Here is a 27,582-nt window from a genome sequence, read left to right on the forward strand (position 1 = left end):
TGATCAGCCACATGGTCTGGGGTTTACATCACTGGGCTCTAGAGGCAGTCTTTGGTCAGCAGGACTGGAGAGAGGACCTCCAGTGGGGTTTTGGGTCCTGAAGAAGGACTGAACCCGTGATGCCCCCATAAGTATGGACTGTGTTGCAGCATTTTTGTTGTTGATTTTCCTGTTTTAGCCTGAAGGTCTGTGTTATTGTCCCTTCTTGTTGGTTTATGCCGCATATTAATAAACCAACCGAAGACTTAAAGAGACGGTGTTCCTATTTTTTTACCTCTGTATACTGCCACGCGAGTTGAACTACCGCTATGTATACTGTGGCTACATACTGGTGAGGGGCTCATGAGGGGTTGGCGGTGGTCCCTGCTTCACTGCTGCATCATCAGTGGGACTCGGCCTCACGCTCTCTAGGGGGCGCCACCTATTGCTCCGCAGACTTTCTCTTTTCGCGTGAGACGTCCAGCTGTCTAATGTCCAGGACGTGGCTGGAAATCTCGGGGCGCCGACTCTCATGGATGATTTCTCTGCTGCTTTACTCTCATTAATGTCATGAAAAACATCGTTGTTTTCAAATTCCTACAAAACTCTGTGAATTTCAGCGATGAAATCCTAAAGCCTTATTCAGGAAGCTTTTATTTTACAGAATCAGTTAAAGGGAATCTGTCTTCAGCGCTTTGCTCTGTAAGGTCAGCATGATGTGGGGGCAGAGACCCTGATTCTAGCAATGAGTTGTTTAATGGGCTGTGAGTTACAGTTTTAACAGCAAGAGATTACCACTCGAAGGCTAGTAAACAAACTGGCAGCTTTCTGCCTATGCACAGTACACACATGAAGCTACCAATCAATGGTGTGGGCGGGGTCATATGGAGAAAGCTGCCAGTCAGTGCTGGGGCGGAGTTATACACAGCTCAGCATTCAGAGTACTGCTAGATCTGCAGCAGAAAAAATGGATTTTATGGAAACTACAACAACCAGCCTAGTAAGTGCCCCCTGGCTGGAATCAGGATCTCTGCCCTTACCTCATACTATTCTCAGAAGGGGCAGAAACATATATTTTCTTTATCTGATATTGATGATTGGTTGTGTGACAGTCACAGGAGCCTGCGTCCGTGTACGGCCCTGTCCTCCACGCTGTACCCCAGGGCTGGGTTAGAATTCCCCTCGGTCAGCTGCAATGACTGTGATCTGAGTGGAGCCGTCATGTCATTGCTGCACTCTGACAGTGAGCGCTCCCAGGTCCGGGCCCCAGCGCTGCAGAGGCGGCTTGTTCCAGGCGTGAGCACTCATCACTGCATGGAAAGCGAGGCAGCAGATCACTGTCAGCAGCGGCTCCCCCTGGGGTTTAAAAGTGGAAAATAGCAAAACTTTTCAAATCGTTTTACATACTTTGAAACATTAAAAACCTTTTAAAATATTAAACTTTAAGACGTCCATTTTTTGAAATGATGAAAAAAAGGTGAACAGCACTGGATCAGCACACCGCTCTCCTGACATCCTCTGTGCTGCTGGGGGGATCCTGCTCCTCACTCTGCGGTCCCCCACATAAGAGCAGCACACCGCTCTCCTGACATCCTCTGTGCTGCTGGGGGGATCCTGCTCCTCACTCTGCGGTCCCCCATATAAGAGCAGCACACCGCTCTCCAGACATCCTCTGTGCTGCTGGGGGGATCCTGCTCCACACTCTGCGGTCGCCCATATAGGAGCAGCACACCGCTCTCCAGACATCCTCTGTGCTGCTGGGGGGATCCTGCTCCACACTCTGCGGTCCCCCATATAAGAGCAGCACACCGCTCTCCTGACATCCTCTGTGCTGCTGGGGGGATCCTGCTCCTCACTCTGCGGTCCCCCATATATGAGCAGCACACCGCTCTCCTGACATCCTCTGTGCTGCTGGGGGGATCCTGCTCCACACTCTGCGGTCCCCCATATAAGAGCAGCACACCGCTCTCCTGACATCCTCTGTGCTGTTGGGGGGATCCTGCTCCTCACTCTGCGGTCCCCCATATAAGAGCAGCACACCGCTCTCCTGACATCCTCTGTGCTGCTGGGGGGATCCTGCTGCTCACTCTGCGGTCCCCCATATAGGAGCAGCACACCGCTCTCCTGACATCCTCTGTGCTGCTGGGGGGATCCTGCTCCTCACTCTGCGGTCCCCCGTATAGGAGCAGCACACCGCTCTCCTGACATCCTCTGTGCTGCTGGGGGGATCCTGCTGCTCACTCTGCGGTCCCCCATATAGGAGCAGCACACCGCTCTCCTGACATCCTCTGTGCTGCTGGGGGGATCCTGCTCCTCACTCTGCGGTCCCCCACATAAGAGCAGCACACCGCTCTCCTGACATCCTCTGTGCTGCTGGGGGGATCCTGCTCCTCACTCTGCGGTCCCCCACATAAGAGCAGCACACTGCTCTCCTGACATCCTCTGTGCTGCTGGGGGGATCCTGCTCCTCACTCTGCGGTCCCCCATATAGGAGCAGCACACCGCTCTCCAGACATCCTCTGTGCTGCTGGGGGGATCCTGCTCCACACTCTGCGGTCGCCCATATAGGAGCAGCACACCGCTCTCCTGACATCCTCTGTGCTGCTGGGGGGATCCTGCTCCTCACTCTGCGGTCCCCCATATAGGAGCAGCACACCGCTCTCCTGACATCCTCTGTGCTGCTGGGGGGATCCTGCTCCACACTCTGCGGTCCCCCATATAAGAGCAGCACACCGCTCTCCTGACATCCTCTGTGCTGTTGGGGGGATCCTGCTCCTCACTCTGCGGTCCCCCATATAAGAGCAGCACACCGCTCTCCTGACATCCTCTGTGCTGCTGGGGGGATCCTGCTGCTCACTCTGCGGTCCCCCACATAAGAGCAACACACCGCTATCCTGACATCCACTGTGCTGCTGGGGGGATCCTGCTCCTCACTCTGCGGTCCCCCATATAGGAGCAGCACACCGCTCTCCTGACATCCTCTGTGCTGCTGGGGGGATCCTGCTCCACACTCTGCGGTCCCCCATATAAGAGCAGCACACCGCTCTCCTGACATCCTCTGTGCTGTTGGGGGGATCCTGCTCCTCACTCTGCGGTCCCCCATATAGGAGCAGCACACCGCTCTCCTGACATCCTCTGTGCTGCTGGGGGGATCCTGCTCCTCACTCTGCGGTCCCCCATATAAGAGCAGCACACCGCTCTCCTGACATCCTCTGTGCTGCTGGGGGGATCCTGCTCCTCACTCTGCGGTCCCCCACATAAGAGCAGCACACCGCTCTCCTGACATCCTCTGTGCTGCTGGGGGGATCCTGCTCCTCACTCTGCGGTCCTCCATATAGGAGCAGCACACCGCTCTCCAGACATCCTCTGTGCTGCTGGGGGGATCCTGCTCCACACTCTGCGGTCCCCCATATAAGAGCAGCACACCGCTCTCCTGACATCCTCTGTGCTGCTGGGGGGATCCTGCTCCACACTCTGCGGTCCCCCATATAAGAGCAGCACACCGCTCTCCTGACATCCTCTGTGCTGTTGGGGGGATCCTGCTCCTCACTCTGCGGTCCCCCATATAAGAGCAGCACACCGCTCTCCTGACATCCTCTGTGCTGCTGGGGGGATCCTGCTGCTCACTCTGCGGTCCCCCATATAGGAGCAGCACACCGCTCTCCTGACATCCTCTGTGCTGCTGGGGGGATCCTGCTCCTCACTCTGCGGTCCCCCATATAGGAGCAGCACACCGCTCTCCTGACATCCTCTGTGCTGCTGGGGGGATCCTGCTCCTCACTCTGCGGTCCCCCATATAAGAGCAGCACACCGCTCTCCTGACATCCTCTGTGCTGCTGGGGGGATCCTGCTCCTCACTCTGCGGTCCCCCATATAGAAGCAGCACACCGCTCTCCTAACATCCTCTGTGCTGCTGGGGGGATCCTGCTCCTCACTCTGCGGTCCCCCATATAGGAGCAGCACACCGCTCTCCTGACATCCTCTGTGCTGCTGGGAGGATCCTGCTCCTCACTCTGCGGTCCCCCATATAAGAGCAGCACACCGCTCTCCTGACATCCTCTGTGCTGCTGGGGGGATCCTGCTCCTCACTCTGCGGTCCCCCATATAGGAGCAGCACACCGCTCTCCTGACATCCTCTGTGCTGCTGGGGGGATCCTGCTCCTCACTCTGCGGTCGCCCATATAGGAGCAGCACACCGCTCTCCTGACATCCTCTGTGCTGCTGGGGGGATCCTGCTCCTCACTCTGCGGTCCCCCATATAAGAGCAGCACACCGCTCTCCTGACATCCTCTGTGCTGCTGGGGGGATCCTGCTCCTCACTCTGCGGTCCCCCATATAAGAGCAGCACACCGCTCTCCTGACATCCTCTGTGCTGCTGGGGGGATCCTGCTCCTCACTCTGCGGTCCCCCATATAAGAGCAGCACACCGCTCTCCTGACATCCTCTGTGCTGCTGGGGGGATCCTGCTCCTCACTCTGCGGTCCCCCATATAAGAGCAGCACACCGCTCTCCTGACATCCTCTGTGCTGCTGGGGGGATCCTGCTCCTCACTCTGCGGTCCCCCATATAGGAGCAGCACACCGATCTCCTGACATCCTCTGTGCTGCTGGGGGGATCCTGCTCCTCACTCTGCGGTCACCCATATAAGAGCAACACACCGCTATCCTGACATCCTCTGTGCTGCTGGGGAGATCCTGCTCCTCACTCTGCGGTCCCCCATATAGGAGCAGCACACCGCTCTCCTGACATCCTCTGTGCTGCTGGGGGGATCCTGCTCCTCACTCTGCGGTCCCCCATATAGGAGCAGCACACCGCTCTCCTGACATCCTCTGTGCTGCTGGGGGATCCTGCTCCTCAATCTGCGGTCCCCCATATAAGAGCAGCACACCGCTCTCCTGACATCCTCTGTGCTGCTGGGGGGATCCTGCTCCTCACTCTGCGGTCCCCCATATAGGAGCAGCACACCGCTCTCCTGACATCCTCTGTGCTGCTGGGGGATCCTGCTCCTCAATCTGCGGTCCCCCATATAAGAGCAGCACACCGCTCTCCTGACATCCTCTGTGCTGCTGGGGGGATCCTGCTCCTCACTCTGCGGTCCCCCATATAAGAGCAGCACACCGCTCTCCTGACATCCTCTGTGCTGCTGGGGGATCCTGCTCCTCACTCTGCGGTCCCCCATATAGGAGCAGCAAACCGCTCTCCTGACATCCTCTGTGCTGCTGGGGGGATCCTGCTCCTCACTCTGCGGTCCCCCATATAGGAGCAGCACACCGCTCTCCTGACATCCTCTGTGCTGCTGGGGGGATCCTGCTCCTCACTCTGCGGTCCCCCGTATAGGAGCAGCACACCGCTCTCCTGACATCCTCTGTGCTGCTGGGGGGATCCTGCTCCTCACTCTGCGGTCCCCCATATAGGAGCAGCACACCGCTCTCCTGACATCCTCTGTGCTGCTGGGGGGATCCTGCTCCTCACTCTGCGGTCCCCCATATAAGAGCAGCACACCGCTCTCCTGACATCCTCTGTGCTGCTGGGGGGATCCTGCTCCTCACTCTGTGGTCCCCCATATAAGAGCAGCACACCGCTCTCTTGACATCCTCTGTGCTGCTGGTGGGATCCTGCTCCTCACTCTGCGGTCCCCCATATAGGAGCAGCACACCGCTCTCCTGACATCCTCTGTGCTGCTGGGGGGATCCTGCTCCTCACTCTGCGGTCCCCCATATAAGAGCAGCACACCGCTCTCCTGACATCCTCTGTGCTGCTGGGGGGATCCTGCTCCTCACTCTGCGGTCCCCCATATAGGAGCAGCACACTGCTATCCTGACATCCTCTGTGCTGCTGGGGGGATCCTGCTCCTCACTCTGCGGTCCCCCATATAGGAGCAGCACACCGCTCTCCTGACATCCTCTGTGCTGCTGGGGGGATCCTGCTCCTCACTCTGCGGTCCCCCATATAAGAGCAGCACACCGCTCTCCTGACATCCTCTGTGCTGCTGGGGGGATCCTGCTCCTCACTCTGCGGTCCCCCATATAGGAGCAGCACACCGCTCTCCTGACATCCTCTGTGCTGCTGGGGGGATCCTGCTCCTCACTCTGCGGTCCCCCATATAGGAGCAGCACACCGCTCTCCTGACATCCTCTGTGCTGCTGGGGGGATCTTGCTCCTCACTCTGCGGTCCCCCATATAGGAGCAGCACACCGCTCTCCTGACATCCTCTGTGCTGCTGGGGGGATCCTGCTCCTCACTCTGCGGTCCCCCATATAGGAGCAGCACACCGCTCTCCTGACATCCTCTGTGCTGCTGGGGGGATCCTGCTCCTCACTCTGCGGTCCCCCATATAGGAGCAGCACACCGCTCTCCTGACATCCTCTGTGCTGGTTGGAGGATCCTGCTCCTCACTCTGCGGTCCCCCATATAAGAGCAGCACACCGCTCTCCTGACATCCTCTGTGCTGCTGGGGGGATCCTGCTCCTCACTCTGCGGTCCCCCATATAGGAGCAGCACACCGCTCTCCTGACATCCTCTGTGCTGCTGGGGGGATCCTGCTCCTTACTCTGCGGTCCCCCATATAAGAGCAGCACACCGCTCTCCTGACATCCTCTGTGCTGCTGGGGAGATCCTGCTCCTCACTCTGCGGTCCCCCATATAGGAGCAGCACACCGCTCTCCTGACATCCTCTGTGCTGCTGGGAGGATCCTGCTCCTCACTCTGCTGTCCCCCATATAGGAGCAGCACACCGCTCTCCTGACATCCTCTGTGCTGCTGGGGGGATCCTGCTCCTCACTCTGCGGTCCTCCATATAAGAGCAGCACACCGCTCTCGTGACATCCTCTGTGCTGCTGGGGGGATCCTGCTCCTCACTCTGCGGTCCCCCATATAAGAGCAGCACACCGCTCTCCTGACATCCTCTGTGCTGCTGGGAGGATCCTGCTCCTCACTCTGCGGTCCCCCATATAAGAGCAGCACACCGCTCTCCTGACATCCTCTGTGCTGCTGGGAGGATCCTGCTCCTCACTCTGCTGTCCCCCATATAGGAGCAGCACACCGCTCTCCTGACATCCTCTGTGCTGCTGGGGGGATCCTGCTCCTCACTCTGCGGTCCTCCATATAAGAGCAGCACACCGCTCTCGTGACATCCTCTGTGCTGCTGGGGGGATCCTGCTCCTCACTCTGCGGTCCCCCATATAAGAGCAGCACACCGCTCTCCTGACATCCTCTGTGCTGCTGGGAGGATCCTGCTCCTCACTCTGCGGTCCCCCATATAGGAGCAGCACACCGCTCTCCTGACATCCTCTGTGCTGCTGGGAGGATCCTGCTCCTCACTCTGCTGTCCCCCATATAGGAGCAGCACACCGCTCTCCTGACATCCTCTGTGCTGCTGGGGGGATCCTGCTCCTCACTCTGCGGTCCTCCATATAAGAGCAGCACACCGCTCTCGTGACATCCTCTGTGCTGCTGGGGGGATCCTGCTCCTCACTCTGCGGTCCCCCATATAAGAGCAGCACACCGCTCTCCTGACATCCTCTGTGCTGCTGGGAGGATCCTGCTCCTCACTCTGCGGTCCCCCATATAGGAGCAGCACACCGCTCTCCTGACATCCTCTGTGCTGCTGGGGGGATCCTGCTCCTCACTCTGCGGTCCTCCATATACTGTAAGAGCAGCACACCGCTCTCCTGACATCCTCTGTGCTGCTGGGGAGATCCTGCTCCTCACTCTGCGGTCCCCCATATAAGAGCAGCACACCGCTCTCCTGACATCCTCTGTGCTGCTGGGGGATCCTGCTCCTCACTCTGCGGTCCCCCATATAAGAGCAGCACACCGCTCTCCTGACATCCTCTGTGCTGCTGGGAGGATCCTGCTCCTCACTCTGCTGTCCCCCATATAGGAGCAGCACACCGCTCTCCTGACATCCTCTGTGCTGCTGGGGGGATTCTGCTCCTCACTCTGCGGTCCTCCATATAAGAGCAGCACACCGCTCTCGTGACATCCTCTGTGCTGCTGGGGGGATCCTGCTCCTCACTCTGCGGTCCCCCATATAAGAGCAGCACACCGCTCTCCTGACATCCTCTGTGCTGCTGGGGGGATCCTGCTCCACACTCTGCGGTCCCCCATATAAGAGCAGCACACCGCTCTCCTGACATCCTCTGTGCTGCTGGGGGGATCCTGCTCCTCACTCTGCTGTCCCCCATATAGGAGCAGCACACCGCTCTCCTGACATCCTCTGTGCTGCTGGGGGGATCCTGCTCCTCACTCTGCGGTCCCCCATATAAGAGCAGCACACCGCTCTCGTGACATCCTCTGTGCTGCTGGGGGGATCCTGCTCCTCACTCTGCGGTCCCCCATATAAGAGCAGCACACCGCTCTCCTGACATCCTCTGTGCTGCTGGGAGGATCCTGCTCCTCACTCTGCGGTCCCCCGTATAGGAGCAGCACACCGCTCTCCTGACATCCTCTGTGCTGCTGGGGGATCCTGCTCCTCACTCTGCGGTCCCCCATATAAGAGCAGCACACCGCTCTCCTGACATCCTCTGTGCTGCTGGGGGGATCCTGCTCCTCACTCTGCGGTCCCCCATATAGGAGCAGCACACCGCTCTCCTGACATCCTCTGTGCTGCTGGGGGGATCCTGCTCCTCACTCTGCGGTCCCCCATATAGGAGCAGCACACCGCTCTCCTGACATCCTCTGTGCTGCTGGGAGGATCCTGCTCCTCACTCTGCGGTCCCCCATATAAGAGCAGCACACCGCTCTCCTGAAATCCTCTGTGCTGCTGGGAGGATCCTGCTCCTCACTCTGCGGTCCCCCATATAAGAGCAGCACACCGCTCTCCTGACATCCTCTGTGCTGCTGGGGGGATCCTGCTCCTCACTCTGCGGTCCCCCATATAGGAGCAGCACACCGCTCTCCTGACATCCTCTGTGCTGCTGGGAGGATCCTGCTCCTCACTCTGCGGTCCCCCATATAAGAGCAGCACACCGCTCTCCTGAAATCCTCTGTGTTGCTGGGAGGATCCTGCTCCTCACTCTGCGGTCCTCCATATAGAAGCAGCACACCGCTCTCCTGACATCCTCTGTGCTGCTGGGGGGATCCTGCTCCTCACTCTGCGGTCCCCCATATAGGAGCAGCACACCGCTCTCCTGACATCCTCTGTGCTGCTGGGGGGATCCTGCTCCTCACTCTGCGGTCCCCCATATAAGAGCAGCACACCGCTCTCCTGACATCCTCTGTGCTGCTGGGGGGATTCTGCTCCTCACTCTGCGGTCCTCCATATAAGAGCAGCACACCGCTCTCGTGACATCCTCTGTGCTGCTGGGGGGATCCTGCTCCTCACTCTGCGGTCCACCATATAGAAGCAGCACACCGCTCTCCTGACATCCTCTGTGCTGCTGGGGAGATCCTGCTCCTCACTCTGCGGTCCCCCATATAGGAGCAGCACACCGCTCTCCTGACATCCTCTGTGCTGCAGGGGGGATCCTGCTCCTCACTCTGCGGTCCCCCATATAGGAGCAGCACACCGCTCTCCTGACATCCTCTGTGCTGCTGGGGGGATCCTGCTCCTCACTCTGCGGTCCCCCATATAAGAGCAGCACACCGCTCTCCTGACATCCTCTGTGCTGCTGGGGGGATCCTGCTCCTCACTCTGCGGTCCCCCATATAAGAGCAGCACACCGCTCTCCTGACATCCTCTGTGCTGCTGGGGGATCCTGCTCCTCACTCTGCGGTCCCCCATATAGGAGCAGCACACCGCACTCCTGACATCCTCTGTGCTGCTGGGGAGATCCTGCTCCTCACTCTGCGGTCCTCCATATAAGAGCAGCACACCGCTCTCCTGACATCCTCTGTGCTGCTGGGGGGATCCTGCTCCTCTCTCTGCGGTCCCCCATATAAGAGCAGCACACCGCTCTCCTGACATCCTCTGTGCTGCTGGGGGGATCCTGCTCCTCACTCTGCGGTCCCCCATATAGGAGCAGCACACCGCTCTCCTGACATCCTCTGTGCTGCTGGGGGGATCCTGCTCCTCACTCTGCGGTCCCCCGTATAGGAGCAGCACACCGCTCTCCTGACATCCTCTGTGCTGCTGGGGGGATCCTGCTCCTCACTCTGCGGTCCCCCATATAGGAGCAGCACACCGCTCTCCTGACATCCTCTGTGCTGCTAGGGGGATCCTGCTCCTCAGTCTGCGGTCCACCATATAGAAGCAGCACACCGCTCTCCTGACATCCTCTGTGCTGCTGGGGGATCCTGCTCCTCACTCTGCGGTCCCCCATATAAGAGCAGCACACCGCTCTCCTGACATCCTCTGTGCTGCTGGGGGGATCCTGCTCCTCACTCTGCGGTCCCCCATATAAGAGCAGCACACCGCTCTCCTGACATCCTCTGTGCTGCTGGGGGGATCCTGCTCCTCACTCTGCGGTCCCCCATATAGGAGCAGCACACCGCTCTCCTGACATCCTCTGTGCTGCCGGGGGGATCCTGCTCCTCACTCTGCGGTCCCCCATATAGAAGCAGCACACCGCTCTCCTGACATCCTCTGTGCTGCTGGGGGGATCCTGCTCCTCACTCTGCGGTCCACCATATAGAAGCAGCACACCGCTCTCCTGACACCCTCTGTGCTGCTGGGGGATCCTGCTCCTCACTCTGCGGTCCCCCATATAGGAGCAGCACACCGCTCTCCTGACATCCTCTGTGCTGCTGGGGGGATCCTGCTCCTCACTCTGCGGTCCCCCATATATGAGCAGCACACCGCTCTCCTGACATCCTCTGTGCTGCCGGGGGGATCCTGCTCCTCACTCTGCGGTCCCCCATATAGAAGCAGCACACCGCTCTCCTGACATCCTCTGTGCTGCTGGGGGGATCCTGCTCCTCACTCTGCGGTCCACCATATAGAAGCAGCACACCGCTCTCCTGACATCCTCTGTGCTGCTGGGGGGATCCTGCTCCTCACTCTGCGGTCCCCCATATAGGAGCAGCACACCGCTCTCCTGACATCCTCTGTGCTGCTGGGGGGATCCTGCTCCTCACTCTGCGGTCCACCATATAGAAGCAGCACACCGCTCTCCTGACATCCTCTGTGCTGCTCGTGGGATCCTGCTCCTCACTCTGCGGTCCCCCATATAGGAGCAGCACACCGCTCTCCTGACATCCTCTGTGCTGCTGGGGGGATCCTGCTCCTCACTCTGCGGTCCTCCATATAAGAGCAGCACACCGCTCTCCTGACATCCTCTGTGCTGCTGGGGGGATCCTGCTCCTCACTCTGCGGTCCCCCAATATAGGAGCAGCACACCGCTCTCCTGACATCCTCTGTGCTGCTGGGGGATCCTGCTCCTCACTCTGCGGTCCCCCATATAGGAGCAGCACACCGCTCTCCTGACATCCTCTGTGCTGCTGGGGGGATCCTGCTCCTCACTCTGCGGTCCCCCATATAAGAGCAGCACACCGCTCTCCTGCCATCCTCTGTGCTGCTGGGGGGGATCCTGCTCCTCACTCTGCGGTCCCCCATATAGGAGCAGCACACCGCTCTCCTGACATCCTCTGTGCTGCTGGGGGGATCCTGCTCCTCACTCTGCGGTCCTCCATATAGTAGCAGCACACCGCTCTCCTGACATCCTCTGTGCTGCTGGGGGATCCTGCTCCTCACTCTGCGGTCCCCCATATAAGAGCAGCACACCGCTCTCCTGACATTCTCTGTGTTGCTGAGGGGATCCTGCTCCTCACTCTGCGGTCCCCCATATAGGAGCAGCACACCGCTCTCCTGACATCCTCTGTGCTGCTGGGAGGATCCTGCTCCTCACTCTGCGGTCCACCATATAAGAGCAGCACACCGCTCTCCTGACATTCTCTGTGTTGCTGAGGGGATCCTGCTCCTCACTCTGCGGTCCCCCATATAGGAGCAGCACACCGCTCTCCTGACATCCTCTGTGCTGCTGGGAGGATCCTGCTCCTCACTCTGCGGTCCCCCATATAACAGCAGCACACCGCTCTCCTGACATTCTCTGTGTTGCTGAGGGGATCCTGCTCCTCACTCTGCGGTCCCCCATATAAGAGCAGCACACCGCCTCTCCTGACATCCTCTGTGCTGCTGGGGGATTCTGCTCCTCACTCTGCGTCCCCCATATAGGAGCAGCACACCGCTCTCCTGACATCCTCTGTGCTGCTGGGGGATCCTGCTCCTCACTCTGCGGTCCCCCATATAGGAGCAGCACACCGCTCTCCTGACATCCTCTGTGCTGCTGGGGGGATCCTGCTCCTCTCTCTGCTGTCCCCCATATAAGAGCAGCACACCGCTCTCCTGACATCCTCTGTGCTGCTGGGGGGATCCTGCTCCTCACTCTGCGGTCCCCCATATAGGAGCAGCACACCGCTCTCCTGACATCCTCTGTGCTGCTGGGGGGATCCTGCTCCTCTCTCTGCGGTCCCCCATATAAGAGCAGCACACCGCTCTCCTGACATCCTCTGTGCTGCTGGGGGATCCTGCTCCTCACTCTGCGGTCCCCCATATAGGAGCCGCACACCGCTCTCCTGACATCCTCTGTGCTGCTGGGGGGATCCTGCTCCTCACTCTGCGGTCCCCCATATAAGAGCAGCACACCGCTCTTCTGACATCCTCTGTGCTGCTGGGGGGATCCTGCTCCTCACTCTGCGGTCCCCCGTATAGGAGCAGCACACCGCTCTCCTGACATCCTCTGTGCTGCTGGGGAGATCCTGCTCCTCACTCTGCGGTCCCCCATATATGAGCAGCACACCGCTCTCCTGACATCCTCTGTGCTGCTGGGGGGATCCTGCTCCTCACTCTGCGGTCCCCCGTATAGGAGCAGCACACCGCTCTCCTGACATCCTCTGTGCTGCTGGGGGGATCCTGCTCCTCACTCTGCAGTCCCCCATATATGAGCAGCACACCGCTCTCCTGACATCCTCTGTGCTGCTGGGGGGATCCTGCTCCTCACTCTGCGGTCCCCCATATAGGAGCAGCACACCGCTCTGCTGACATCCTCTGTGCTGCTGGAGGGATCCTGCTCCTCACTCTGCGGTCCCCCATATAAGAGCAGCACACCGTTCTCCTGACATCCTCTGTGCTGCTGGGGGGATCCTGCTCCTCACTCTGCGGTCCCCCATATAGGAGCAGCACACCGCTCTGCTGACATCCTCTGTGCTGCTGGGGGGAACCTGCTCCTCACTCTGCGGTCCCCCATATAAGAGCAGCACACCGCTCTCCTGACATCCTTTGTGCTGCTGGAGGGATCCTGCTCCTCACTATGCGGTCCCCCATATAAGAGCAGCACACCGCTCTCCTGACATCCTCTGTGCTGCTGGGGGGATCCTGCTCCTCACTCTGCGGTCCCCCGTATAGGAGCAGCACACCGCTCTCCTGACATCCTCTGTGCTGCTGGGGGGATCCTGCTCCTCACTCTGCGGTCCCCCATATAAGAGCAGCACACCGCTCTTCTGACATCCTCTGTGCTGCTGGGGGGATCCTGCTCCTCACTCTGCGGTCCCCCATATAAGAGCAGCACACCCCTCTCCTGACATCCTCTGTGCTGCTGGGGGGATCCTGCTCCTCACTCTGCGGTCCCCCATATAAGAGCAGCACACCGCTCTTCTAACATCCTCTGTGCTGCTGGGGGGATCCTGCTCCTCACTCTGCGGTCCCCCATATAAGAGCAGCACACCGCTCTTCTGACATCCTCTGTGCTGCTGGGAGGATCCTGCTCCTCACTCTGCGGTCCCCCGTATAGGAGCAGCACACCGCTCTCCTGACATCCTCTGTGCTGCTGGGGGGATCCTGCTCCTCACTCTGCGGTCCCCCATATAAGAGCAGCACACCGCTCTCCTGACATCCTCTGTGCTGCTGGGGAGATCCTGCTCCTCACTCTGCGGTCCCCCATATAGGAGCAGCACACTCGCTCTCCTGACATCCTCTGTGCTGCTGGGGAGATCCTGCTCCTCACTCTGCGGTCCCCCATATAAGAGCAGCACACCGCTCTCCTGACATCCTCTGTGCTGTTGGGGGGATCCTGCTCCTCACTCTGCGGTCCCCCATATAGGAGCAGCACACCGCTCTCCTGACATCCTCTGTGCTGCTGGGGAGATCCTGCTCCTCACTCTGCGGTCCCCCATATAGGAGCAGCACACTCGCTCTCCTGACATCCTCTGTGCTGCTGGGGAGATCCTGCTCCTCACTCTGCGGTCCCCCGTATAGGAGCAGCACACCGCTCTCCCGACATCCTCTGTGCTGTTGGGGGGATCCTGCTCCTCACTCTGCGGTCCCCCATATAGGAGCAGCACACCGCTCTCCTGACATCCTCTGTGCTGCTGGGGAGATCCTGCTCCTCACTCTGCGGTCCCCCATATAAGAGCAGCACACCGCTCTCCCGACATCCTCTGTGCTGTTGGGGGGATCCTGCTCCTCACTCTGCGGTCCCCCATATAAGAGCAGCACACCGCTCTCCTGACATCCTCTGTGCTGCTGGGGAGATCCTGCTCCTCACTCTGCGGTCCCCCATATAAGAGCAGCACACCGCTCTCCTGACATCCTCTGTGCTGCTGGGGGGATCCTGCTCCTCACTCTGCGGTCCCCCATATAGGAGCAGCACACCGCTCTCCTGACATCCTCTGTGCTGCTGGGAGGATCCTGCTCCTCACTCTGCGGTCCCCCATATAGGAGCAGCACACCGCTCTCCTGACATCCTCTGTGCTGCTGGGGGGATCCTGCTCCTCACTCTGCGGTCCCCCATATAGGAGCAGCACACCGCTCTCCTGACATCCTCTGTGCTGCTGGGAGGATCCTGCTCCTCACTCTGCGGTCCCCCATATAGGAGCAGCACACCGCTCTCCTGACATCCTCTGTGCTGCTGGGGAGATCCTGCTCCTCATTCTGCGGTCCCCCATATAAGAGCAGCACACCGCTCTCCTGACATCCTCTGTGCTGCTGGGGGGATCCTGCTCCTCACTCTGCGGTCCCCCATATAGGAGCAGCACACCGCTCTCCTGACATCCTCTGTGCTGCGGGTGGGATCCTGCTCCTCACTCTGCGGTCCCCCATATAGGAGCAGCACACTCGCTCTCCTGACATCCTCTGTGCTGCTGGGGGGATCCTGCTCCTCACTCTGCGGTCCCCCATATAGGAGCAGCACACCGCTCTCCTGACATCCTCTGTGCTGCTGGGAGGATCCTGCTCCTCACTCTGCGGTCCCCCATATAGGAGCAGCACACCGCTCTCCTGACATCCTCTGTGCTGCTGGGGAGATCCTGCTCCTCACTCTGCGGTCCCCCATATAAGAGCAGCACACCGCTCTCCTGACATCCTCTGTGCTGCTGGGGAGATCCTGCTCCTCACTCTGCGGTCCCCCATATAGGAGCAGCACACCGCTCTCCTGACATCCTCTGTGCTGCTGGGGGGATCCTGCTCCTCACTCTGCGGTCCCCCATATAAGAGCAGCACACCGCTCTCCTGACATCCTCTGTGCTGTGGGGGGATCCTGCTCCTCACTCTGCGGTCCCCCATATAAGAGCAGCACACCGCTCTCCTGACATCCTCTGTGCTGCTGGGGAGATCCTGCTCCTCATTCTGCGGTCCCCCATATAAGAGCAGCACACCGCTCTCCTGACATCCTCTGTGCTGCTGGGGGGATCCTGCTCCTCACTCTGCGGTCCCCCATATAGGAGCAGCACACCGCTCTCCTGACATCCTCTGTGCTGCGGGGGGGATCCTGCTCCTCACTCTGCGGTCCCCCATATAGGAGCAGCACACCGCTCTCCTGACATCCTCTGTGCTGCTGGGGAGATCCTGCTCCTCACTCTGCGGTCCCCCATATAAGAGCAGCACACCGCTCTCCTGACATCCTCTGTGCTGCTGGGGGGATCCTGCTCCTCACTCTGCGGTCCCCCATATAAGAGCAGCACACCGCTCTCCTGACATCCTCTGTGCTGCTGGGGGGATCCTGCTCCTCACTCTGCGGTCCCCCATATAAGAGCAGCACACCGCTCTCCTGACATCCTCTGTGCTGCTGGTGTCCCTTGCTGTTCTCGCCTCCGACCTCGCTGGCTGTCGCGTGTCTCTCTGGGAGGGGGTCTCATCAGTCACAGCTTTACAGTGATCTCCTGAATGCGGGGATTAGTCGCAGGGCGGTGCCCATCTGCTCATACAGATAATCCGGCTCTCGTCACCGCGGCTGTGACTCTCAGACTCGGGGGAAGGGAGGAATGTTCCGATCACACCATGGCTGATCCGAGGCCCAACAGTGATCTGCAGACAATTCATATGGTGAAATGTGCGCTCCGCGGGGGAGGGACACTGTGACATCATAAGGTGATGATGTAATTTCTGCTGTAATGTCTGCGATGAAGATTATTACTGGGATGTGAGCGGCAGCGCAACCTCTGAGAAGGACCCAACGTGCGGTCCACGGGCGGCTCCTGGCCCTGGCTGCCCCCTGCTGCTCTGCTGTTATCTCTCAGGCGCAGCACTTCTCATATATTCTCTATGTCTCCTGGCCCTGGCTGCCCCCTGCTGCTCTCGTGTTATCTCTCAGGCGGAGCACTTCTCATATATTCTGCATGTCTCCTGGCCCTGGCTGCCTCCTGCTGCTCTGCTGTTAGCTCTCAGGCTGAGCACTTCTCATATATTCTGCATGTCTCCTGGCCCTGGCTGCCTCCTGCTGCTCTGCTGTTAGCTCTCAGGCTGAGCACTTCTCATATATTCTGCATGTCTCCTGGCAATGACTGCCTCCTGCTGCTCTCCTGTTATCTCTCAGGCGCAGCACTTCTCATATATTCTGCATGTCTCCTGGTCCTGGCTGCCTCCTGCTGCTCTAATGTTATCTCTCAGGCGCAGCACTTCTCATATATTCTGCATGTCTGCTGGCCCTGGCTGCTTCCTGCTGCTCTGCTGTTAGCTCTCAGGCGCAGCACTTCTCATATATTCTGCATGTCTCCTGGCCCTGGCTGCCCCCTGCTGCTCTCGTGTTATCTCTCAGGCGGAGCACTTCTCATATATTCTGCATGTCTCCTGGCCCTGGCTGCCTCCTGCTGCTCTGCTGTTAGCTCTCAGGCTGAGCACTTCTCATATATTCTGCATGTCTCCTGGCCCTGGCTGCCTCCTGCTGCTCTGCTGTTAGCTCTCAGGCTGAGCACTTCTCATATATTCTGCATGTCTCCTGGCAATGACTGCCTCCTGCTGCTCTCCTGTTATCTCTCAGGCGCAGCACTTCTCATATATTCTGCATGTCTCCTGGTCCTGGCTGCCTCCTGCTGCTCTAATGTTATCTCTCAGGCGCAGCACTTCTCATATATTCTGCATGTCTCCTGGCCCTGGCTGCCTCCTGCTGCTCTGCTGTTAGCTCTCAGGCGCAGCACTTCTCATATATTCTGCATGTCTCCTGGTCCTGACTGCCACCTGCTGCTCTGCTGTTAGCTCTCAGGTGCAGCACTTCTCATATTCTGCATGTCTCCTGGCCCTGACTGCCTCCTGCTGCTCTGCTGTTAGCTCTCATATGCAGCACTTCTTATATGTTCTGCATGTCTCCTGGTCCTGGCTGCCTCCTGCTGCTCAGCTGTTAGCTCTCGGGCGCAGCACTTCTCATATATTCTGCATGTCTCCTGGCTGCCTCATGCTGCTCTGCTGTTAGCTCTCAGGCGGAGCACTTCTCATATATTCTGCATGTCTGCTGGCCCTCGCTGCCCCCTTCTGCTCTGCTGTTAGCTCTCAGGCTGAGCACTTCTCATATAATCTGCATGTCTCCTGGCCCTGACTGCCTCCTGCTGCTCTGCTGTTATCTCTCAGGCGCAGCACTTCTCATATATTCTGCATGTCTCCTGGCCCTGGCTGCCTCCTGCTGCTCTGCTGTTAGCTCTCAGGCGGAGCACTTCTCATATATTCTGCATGTCTGCTGGCCCTGGCTGCCCCTGTCTGCTCTGCTGTTAGCTCTCAGGCTGAGCACTTCTCATATATTCTGCATGTCTCCTGGCCCTGACTGCCTCCTGCTGCTCTGCTGTTATCTCTCAGGCGCAGCACTTCTCATATATTCTGCATGTCTCCTGGCCCTGGCTGCCTCCTGCTGCTCTGCTGTTAGCTCTCAGGCGGAGCACTTCTCATATATTCTGCATGTCTCCCGGCCCTGACTGTTCCCTGCTGCTCTGCTGTTATCTCTCAGGTGCAGCACTTCTCATATATTCTGCATGTCTCCTTGCCCTGTCTGCCTCCTGCTGCTCTGCTGTTATCTCTCAGGCGCAGCACTTCTCATATATTCTGCATCTCTCCTGGCTCTGGCTGCCTCCTGCTGCTCTGCTGTTATCTCTCCGGCGCAGCACTTTTCATATATTCTGCATGTCTCCTGGCCCTGGCTGCCTCCTGCTGCTCTGCTGTTATCTCTCAGGCGCAGCACTTTTCATATATTCTGCATGTCTCCTGGCCCTGACTGCCTGCTGCTGCTCTGCTGTTACCTCTCAGGCGCAGCACATCTCATATATTCTCTATGTCTCCTGGCCCAGAGTGCCCCCTGCTGCTCTGCTGTTAGCTCTCAGGTGGAACAATTCTTATATGTTCTGCATGTCTCCTGGCCCTGAGTGCTTCCTCCTGCTCTGCTGTTAGCTCTCAGGCACACCACTTCTCATATATTCTGCATGTCTCCTGGCCCTGACTGCCTCCTGCTGCTCTGCTGTTAGCTCTCAGGTGAAGCACTTCTCATATATTCTGCATGTCTCCTGGCCCTGGATGCCTCCTGCTGTTCTGCTGTTATCTCTCAGGCGCAGCACTTCTCATATATTCTCTATGTCTCCTGGCCCTGCCTGCCTCCTGCTGCTCAGCTGTTAGCTCTCAGGCGCAGCACTTCTCATATTCTCTATGTCTCCTGGCCTTGACTGCCCCCTGCTGCTCTGCTGTTAGCTCTCAGGCGCAGCACTTCTCATATATTCTCTATGTCTCCTGGCCTTGACTGCCTCCTGCTGCTCTGCTCTTAGCTCTCAGGCGCAGCACTTCTCATATATTCTGCATGTCTCCTGGCCCTGGCTGCCTCCTGCTGCTCTGCTGTTATCTCTCAAGCAGAGCACTTCTCATATATTCTGCATGTCTCCTGGCCCTGACTGCCTCCTGCTGCTCTGCTGTTATCTGTCAGGCACAGCACTTTTCATATATTCTGCATGTCTCCTGGCCCTGGCCGCCTCCTGCTGCTCTGCTGTTATCGCTCAGGCGCAGCACTTTTCATATATTCTGCATGTCTCCTGGCCCTGACTGCCTGCTGCTGCTCTGCTGTTACCTCTCAGGAGCAGCACATCTCATATATTCTCTATGTCTCCTGGCCCTGAGTGCCCCCTGCTGCTCTGCTGTTAGCTCTCAGGCGGAGCAATTCTTATATATTCTGCATGTCTCCTGGCCCTGACTGCCTCCTGCTGCTCTGCTGTTAGCTCTCAGGTGCAGCACTTCTCATATATTCTGCATGTCTCCTGGCCCTGACTGCCCCCTGCTGCTCTGCTGTTAGCTCTCAGTCGCAGCCCTTCTCATATAGAATCATAGAATCGTAGAGTTGGAAGGGACCTCCTGGGCCATCTGGTCCAACCCCCTGCTCAAAGCAGGATTCGCTAAATCATCCCAGTCAGATGTCTGTCCAGCCTCTGTTTGAAGACTTCCATTGAAGGAGAACTCACCACTTCTCGTGGCAGCCTGTTCCACTCATTGATCACTCTAACTGTCAAAAAGTTTTTTCTAATATCTAATCTGTGTCTCCTCCCATTCAGTTTCATCCCATTGCTTCTAGTCTTTCCTTGTGCAAATGAGAATAAAGTTGATCCTTCTACAATGTGACAGCCCTTTAGATATTTGTAGACAGCTATTAAGTCTCCTCTCAGTCTTCAAACTAAACATTCCCAAATCCTGCAACCTTTCCTCATAAGACAGGGTTTGCAGACCGGTCACCATTCTGGTCGCTCTTTTCTGAACTTGCTCCAGTTTGTTGATGTCTTTTTTAAAATGTGGTGCCCAAAACTGGACACAATATTCCAGATGAGGTCTGACCAAAGAGGAGTAGAGGGAAATAATGACTTCACGTGATCTAGACTGTATGCTTCTGTTAATACATCCTAGAATTGCATTTGCCTTTTTTGCTGCTGCATCACACTGTTGACTCATATTCAGTCTGTGATCTATTAGTATACCCAAGTCTTTTTCACATGTGCTGTCACTTAGCCCTATTCCTCCCATTCTATATATGCTTTTTCCATTTGTATTGCCCAGATGTAGTACTTTGCATTTCTCCCTGTTAAAAACCATTCTGTTAGTTGCTGCCCACTTCTCCAGTTTATTTAAATCTTTTTGAATCCTCTCTCTCTCTTCTCTAGTATTAGCTATCCCTCCTAGCTTTGTGTCATCAGCAAATTTAATCAGTTTACCCTCAATTCCTTCATCTAAATCGTTGATAAAGATGTTGAACAATACAGGGCCCTGTATTCTCTATGTCTCCTGGCCCTGACTGCCCCCAACTGCTCTGCTGCTAGCTCTCATGCGCAGCACTTCTCATATATTCTGCATGTCTCCTTGCCCTGACTGCCTCCTGCTGCTCTGCTGTTATCTCTCAAGTGGAGCACTTCTCATATATTCTGCATGTCTCCTGGCCCTGACTGCCTCCTGCTGCACTGCTGTTAGCTCTCAGGCACAGCACTTCTCATATATTCTGCATGTCTCCTGGCCCTGGCTGCCTCCTGCTGCTCTCCTGTTATCTATCAGGTGCAGCACTTCTCATATATTCTGCATGTCTCCTGGCCCTGACGGCCCCCTGCTGCTCTGCTGTTATCTCTCAGGCGCGGCACTTCTCATATATTCTGCATCTCTCCTGGCCCTGGCTGCCTCCTGCTGCTCTGCTGTTAGCTCTCAGGTTCAGCACTTCTCATATATTCTGCATGTCTCCTGGCCCTGACTGCCTCCTGCTGCTCTGCTGTTATCTCTCAAGCGGAGCACTTCTCATATATTCTGCATGTCTCCTGGCCATGACTGCCTCCTGCTGCTCTGCTGTTAGCTCTCAGGCACAGCACTTCTCACATATTCTGCATGTCTCCTGGCCCTGACTGCCTCCTGCTGCTCTGCTGTTATCTCTCAGGCGGTGCACTTCTCATATATTCTGCATGTCTCCTGGCCCTGGCTGCCTCCTGCTGCTCTGCTGTTATCTCTCAAGCGGAGCACTTCTCATATATTCTGCATGTCTCCTGGCCCTGACTACCTCCTGCTGCTCTGCTGTTATCTCTCAGGCAGAGGACTTCTCATATATTCTGCATATCTCCTGGCCCAGACTGCCTCCTGCTGCTCTGCTGTTAGTTCTCAGGCGCAGCACTTCTCATATATTCTGCATGTCTCCTGGCCCTGGCTGCCCCTTCTGCTCTGCTGTTAGCTCTCAGGCGCAGCACTTCTCATATATTCTGCATGTCTCCTGGCCCTGGCTGCCTCCTGCTGCTCTGCTGTTATCTCTCAGGCAGAGGACTTCTCATATATTCTGCATGTCTCCTGGCCCTGACTCCCTCCTTCTGCTCTGCTGTTAGCTCTCAGGAGCAGCACTTCTCATATATTCTGCATGTCTCCTGGCCCTGGCTGCCCCTTCTGCTCTGCTGTTAGCTCTCAGGCACAGCACTTCTCATATATTCTGCATGTCTCCTGGCCCTGGCTGCCTCCTGCTGCTCTGCTGTTAGCTCTCAGGTGGAGCACTTCTCATATATTCTCTTTGTCTCCAGGCCCTGACTGCCTCCTGCTGCTCTTCTGTTAGCTCTCAGGCGGAGTACTTCTCATATATTCTGCATGTCTCCTGGCCCTGACTGCCTCCTGCTGCTCTGCTGTTAGCTCTCAGGGGCAGCACTTCTCATATATTCTGCATTTCTCCTGGCCCTGACTGCCTCCTGCTGCTCTCCTGTTAGCTCTCAAGCACAGCACTTCTCATATATTCTGGATTTCTCCTGGCCCTGGCTGCCTCCTGCTGCTCTGCGGTTATCTGTCAGGCGCAGCACTTCTCATATATTCTGCATGTCTCCTGGCCCTGGCTGCCTCCTGCTGCTCTGCTGTTACCTCTCAGGCGCAGAACTTCTCATATATTCTGCATGTCTCCTGGCCCTGACTGCCACCTGCTGCTCTGCTGTTAGCTCTCAGGTGCAGCACTTCTCATATATCCTGCATGTCTCCTGGCCCTGACTGCCTCCTGCTGCTCTGCTGTTAGCTCTCAGGCACAGCACTTCTCATATATTCTGCATGTCTCCTGGTCCTGGCTGCCTCCTGCTGCTCTGTTGTTATCTGTCAGGCGCAGCACTTCTCATATATTCTGCTTGTCTCCTGGCCCTGGCTGCCTCCTGCTGCTCTGCTGTTACCTCTCAGGCGCAGCACTTCTCATATATTCTGCATGTCTCCTGGCCCTGGCTGCCTAGTGTTGAGCATTCCGATACTGCGAATATCGGGTATAGGCCGATATTCGCGGTATCGGAATTCCGATATTGAGTTCCGATACTTTTTGCATATCGAATACTGGAATCGGAAGTTCCCATAATGCTATGAGCCAGTTTGATTTGACTCAGCCAATGGGAATCCTCAAGACTGTGAGGGACAGTTAGAGATAGCGATTTGCTATATAATATTGTGCTTTTCCCAGGCTACATTATCAATCGCTGTAGCTTTCTTTTGCCTTGCAGGGCTGTTCACAGCTGTCTACAAGGTCTGTGTGAGTGCAGCTCACGCTGTGTAATGTGTCCTGCACCACCTCTGGTTGTAGGCCGCTCAGCTTGCGTCATTGCCTCATACATATTTATTTTTGTTTTATTGCTGCTCATTTTTCATTAATTCTCCTATTAGTGTACATCCATCCGTATCCATCTACCTTGGTTGCAAACACTATAGGAGTAGACAGCGGAGCCTTTCTGCAGCCTTTCAGTGCTAGTGCCCAGTTCTCTGCACTGTTCACGGCTGTCTGAGAGGTCTCTGTGTGTGAGTGCAGCTCACGTTGCAGTGTGTTCTGCAGCCACGTCAGGTTGTAGTCCGCTCCGCGTGCGTCACTGCCTCATACATAGTCCTTTTTTAGTTTAATTGCAGCTCATTTTTTCTGATTTTTTTCTCCTATTAGTGTGCTTCCATCCGTATCCATCTACATTGGTTGGTTGCAAACACTATATAGGAGAAGATAGAGGAGCCTTTTTCTGGCTTGTGCCCTGCAGCCGCAGCCAGATTAGTAATAGCCTATTTTTTGGAGCCTGATCTATTGCATTGTAGGTTACCTTCCTGCATTGTAATAGCTCCAAAAAGTTTGTGATACTATCGCTTTCACATGTTTCGTCACATCCTTTTTGTTTTTTTGAAAAAAAACACGTAAATAAAGTTCACCAAACACTCCACTTTACAGTTGTGTAGGCCACAGTAGCTTATATTAAAGTGTAGTCCACACACTTTATAAAATTAGTGTTTCTTATACCTGTTAGCAGCTGTTCAGGAATAAGCACACTAAGCCCTTAGTACTTTTCTGCCTATCTTTATCAGTCTACCAAGATGAAGAAGGCAGGGAGTAAGGCACGTGGTCGTGGGCGTGGAGTTTCAGCAGGGAGAGGACGTGGGGATTCTGCAGGGAGAGGACGTGGGGATTCTGGGCCTGCTGCGGCCACCAGTGACCCGGCATCCCCCAGGTTTACCAGGGAACAGTCCTTTATGCGCAGCTTTTTAGGACCTCGCCGTACCCCACTGCTGCGGGACGAACAAATTGAAGCCGTTGTCGGATGGATGGCAGCTAACGCATCGACTTCAATTACTTCCACATCCTCTCAGGGCCAGAGCACTGAAGAGCAACCATCTGTCTCTTCACCACCTGCCAAAGTGCCCAGGCAGTCAGAGAGCCCTGGACAGGAGCCATCACAGTCTCTACTTCTGTTCTCTGAATCTCTTGGTTTGGAAAGAGGGGGCCAGCCAAGCAGCATTCTAGAATGTGAAGAAGAGGGAGTATGCAGTGATGTGCAACTGCTTTGTCCCTCTGAATCTGAAGAGGCGGGTGGGCCAGTGCCTATGGTCAGCACACCTCAGTACGCATCAGATGATGAGACTCAGGTGCCGCTTTCTGGTGCGTACTGTTCTAGCGAGACTACCCAGGAGAAGCAGGTGTTTGAAGAGGGGAGTGTAGATGATGAGGTCCTTGACCCATCATGGCGTGAGGAACAGGAAGGTGGTGGGAGCAGCTCTGAGGAAGAGATTCCCCAAACGGCCAAAACAGGAGGGAGAGGGAGGGGGCAGACTTGGCTGCCTGTAGCCTCCACTTCGGCACCTGTTAGGAGCATTCCTCTTCCAAAACCCAAAATGGGCGCTCCCAGAACTTGCAGTGCGTGGTCCTTTTTTTGGCGCAAACAAGTCGCACTGTGCGCCGGACACACTTCAGCACCACTGAGTGGGCCTCTATGAAGGACATCTGCCTCGTTTTGCATGCCTTCGATGATTCCACGCGGATGGCAAGTGCAGATGATGCACTAGTCAGCATGACTGTCCCCCTTATCTGTCTGCTTCAAAAAACACTGCAAGCACTAAGGGAGAAGGTTTTGGAAGAGGTGGAGGATGAGGAGTCACAAATGCCATCTGCTTCTGGATAGTCTGCGCTACGTGGTTCCTCACAAAGGCCTAGGCAGGGGACACTTTGTGAGGAGGATGAGGAGTCAATGGAGGAGGAAGACATCTCTCCACAGGAGGGAGCTACACAAAGCTCTAGTCAGTATGTACAGCGAGGGTGGGGTGATGCAGAGCAGGCAGAGATCACGCCTCAAGCAGGGGACAGCGGTTCTTGTGCAGTTGGGAGTCTGCAGCACATGGTTGACTTCATGCTGCAGTGTCTGAGAAACGACCGCCGCATCGCCCACATTCTCCACATGGCTGATTATTGGGTGTACACCCTCCTAGATCCTCGCTACCGGGACAACTTGCAAAGCCTCATAACACCGTTGAACCAGGAGCGTAAAATGCGGGAGTACCAAGACACACTGGTGCAGTCCATCATGTTCTCCATTCCACCCGAGAGCAGTGCTGCTTGTGCTTTACAAAGCAGCTCTGTGTGTCGAGTCAGTGGAGGAAGCTCTGCACAAAGAGGGAGCAGAGGCAGCACCTCAGCACAAGGCAAGACCACTATGGCCCAAATGTGGCAAAATTTTGTGTGTCCACCACAATTGTCTACACCATCACAGACGGCACCAGTCAGCAGGAGGCAACGTTTCCGTCAGATGGTGGACAGACTACATGTCTTGCCCTCTCAGTGTACTCCCAGATGGCTCTTCCCCCTTCAAGTTTTGGGTCTCTAAGCTGGATACATGGCCAGAGCTTAGCCAGTATGCATTGGAGGTGCTGGCTAGCCCTGCTGCCAGTGTATTATTGGAACGCGTCTTTAGTGCCGCAGGTGGTGTACTAACAGACCGTCGCACGCGACTATCCTCCGATAACATTGACCAGCTTAATTTTCTGAAAATGAACAAGACCTGGATCTCACCAGAATTTGCCAGTCCTCTTCCAGAATAAATAATTGGTTGGCAACAGTATCCAGGTATCCTGTTGTGTTCATGTTTCTACCACCTGAACTGTAATCCCTGGGCTCCAACACCGCCAGTTGCTGCTCAGAAGTGCCGTCTGCACAGAGAAAAACACTAGCTCCTGTGTAAGTGGGGTTCAGTAACGCCAGCTGCTCCCCTGCTGTGTGTCCGGCAATATCTCCTGCTCCCTCCACATTCACACTACATCAGATATAAAACTTGCTCCAAGTAGGCCTCAGCCTACTCCATGATTGAACATGGGCTCCAACACCGCCAGTTGTTGCTCAGAAGTGCGGTCTGCACAATCAACACTTGTTTCTGTGTTACTGGGGTTCTGTAACGTCAGCTGATCCCCTGATGTGTGTCCGGCAATGTCTCCTGCTCTGTCCACATTCCCACTACTACTCTCAGGCGGAGCACTTCTCATATATTCTCTATGTCTCCTGGCCCTGACTGCCTCCTGCTACTCTGCTGTTATCTCTCAGGCGCAGCACTTCTCATATATTCTCTATGTCTCCTGGCCCTGGCTGCCTCCTGCTGCTCTCCTGTTAGCTCTCAGGCGTAGCACTTCTCATATATTCTGCATGTCTCCTGGCCCTGATGGCTTCCTGCTGCTCTGCTGTTATCTCTCAGGTGGAGCATTTCTCTTATATTCTGCATGTCTCCTGGCCCTGATGGCCTCCTGCTGCTCTGCTGTTATCTCTCAGGCGGAGCACTTCTCTTATATTCTGCATGTCTCCTGGCCCTGATGGCCTCCTGCTGCTCTGCTGTTATCTCTCAGGCGGAGCACTTCTCATATATTCTCCATGTCTCTCCCCAGGGTTCAACGACACAGAAGCCCTGTCCTCCATTCAGGCTGTGGGATCGCTGGGGCCTCCATGCCGGACTCCTCCAGGTACAGACACTGCTGCTGCTGTTAGTAATGTTGAGGATGATGAGGGTGAGGATGAGTGCGCAGGACTAGCGGAGATATGACCCATGGATTCTGAGACTGAAGAACTGCTGCAGATTTTAGCCTTTATGGTCCATAATGTGAGCTCACAGTTCACGGTCCGCGCCCGGGGAGGGGCTGATACGCTTCTCTCACAGATCTCGCTCTTCTGGGGCTGACACCATCTCTTATTCTATTTAGGGTCCATAGACTCCAGCGCTGACAGTGAGAAGAGGATGATGATGACCTCCTTGCTGATGGTTTCCCTGCTCCTCCTCCTGTGGTGACGCCCTGACCTACCCCTATTATGTCCTCCCACTACACTCTCCTGCGATCAAGATTGATCCTCCAGATCTACCAACGAGCACTTATCGCACAGCCATGGACACTAGTGGCCTGCAGCCATTATTCTCCGTCCTGGACTGTAAAAAAACACGTACTCTTGTATAATATTCAGGACTTGTTACCAGATAAAAATATAGTGGTTTATTTGGATTCTTCCATCAAAGAAAAGATTATTACAGAAAAACATAAAAACAGGTGCATGATTATAAAGAGATTGTCCATTTGTTCATAGCAAAGCTTGTATTCATCTTTTCCTGGAACTCTGGATTCTGAATGGTAAATGGCCTCTGTCTCTCTGTTAAGATCTTCCGTGGAGGTCACATGGTGATTCAGTTACATACCAGCTGTCCGTAGTGGCTCGAGCAAAGATGACTCCTCAAGTGTGTCTCATGGTGGTGCAGGAGCGAGCAAGCGACCCCTAGAGTGAGCCATGAATTATATACGTTTCTAAAAGCACGTGGTCTATATATATATGGAGTTGACATTTACCATGCGCTAAACAAAAATAACACACGCAGTGTCATCGGAAGGCACTGTTCAGTACAGAATCATAATAAGAAATACATATCCAAATTATTAATATTTAACATGGACCTCTCTGTGCACAGATTTATTCCTAAGGCCGGGGTCACACTGGCGAGGAATACGGCCGAGTGAGAGGCGCTAAAAGCACGCATTACACACGGACCAATGATTCTCTATGGGGTCACTCGCACCAGGCGTATATTTCTCATCCGTATTCTATGGTCCGTGCCAATCGCAGCATGCTGGGACTGTCAGCGTACTACGCCCGTAGTACGCCAATGCAAGTCTATGGGTGCACAAAAAAT

General features: G+C 56.0%; 1 protein-coding gene across 2 annotated transcripts in view; it reads left to right on the forward strand.

Moving 5' to 3' along the window:
• The window catches only part of LOC141073141 (uncharacterized), a 98,332-nt gene extending 71,370 nt beyond the window's left edge, over positions 1 to 26,962 (forward strand). For both annotated transcript variants that reach the window (XM_073560508.1, XM_073560507.1), the window contains exons 9-10: positions 26,297 to 26,371; positions 26,609 to 26,962. In XM_073560508.1, coding sequence (XP_073416609.1) covers positions 26,297 to 26,371; positions 26,609 to 26,694 — 161 coding nt within the window. In that variant the 3' untranslated portion in view covers positions 26,695 to 26,962. The remainder of the gene's footprint in view (positions 1 to 26,296; positions 26,372 to 26,608) is intronic.
• The last annotated feature ends 620 nt before the right edge of the window (positions 26,963 to 27,582 follow it).

This window comes from Dendrobates tinctorius, unplaced genomic scaffold (genome assembly GCF_039654945.1).
Source record: "Dendrobates tinctorius isolate UK_male_01 unplaced genomic scaffold, ASM3965494v1 ptg000297l, whole genome shotgun sequence".
Classification (NCBI taxonomy): domain Eukaryota; kingdom Metazoa; phylum Chordata; class Amphibia; order Anura; family Dendrobatidae; genus Dendrobates; species Dendrobates tinctorius.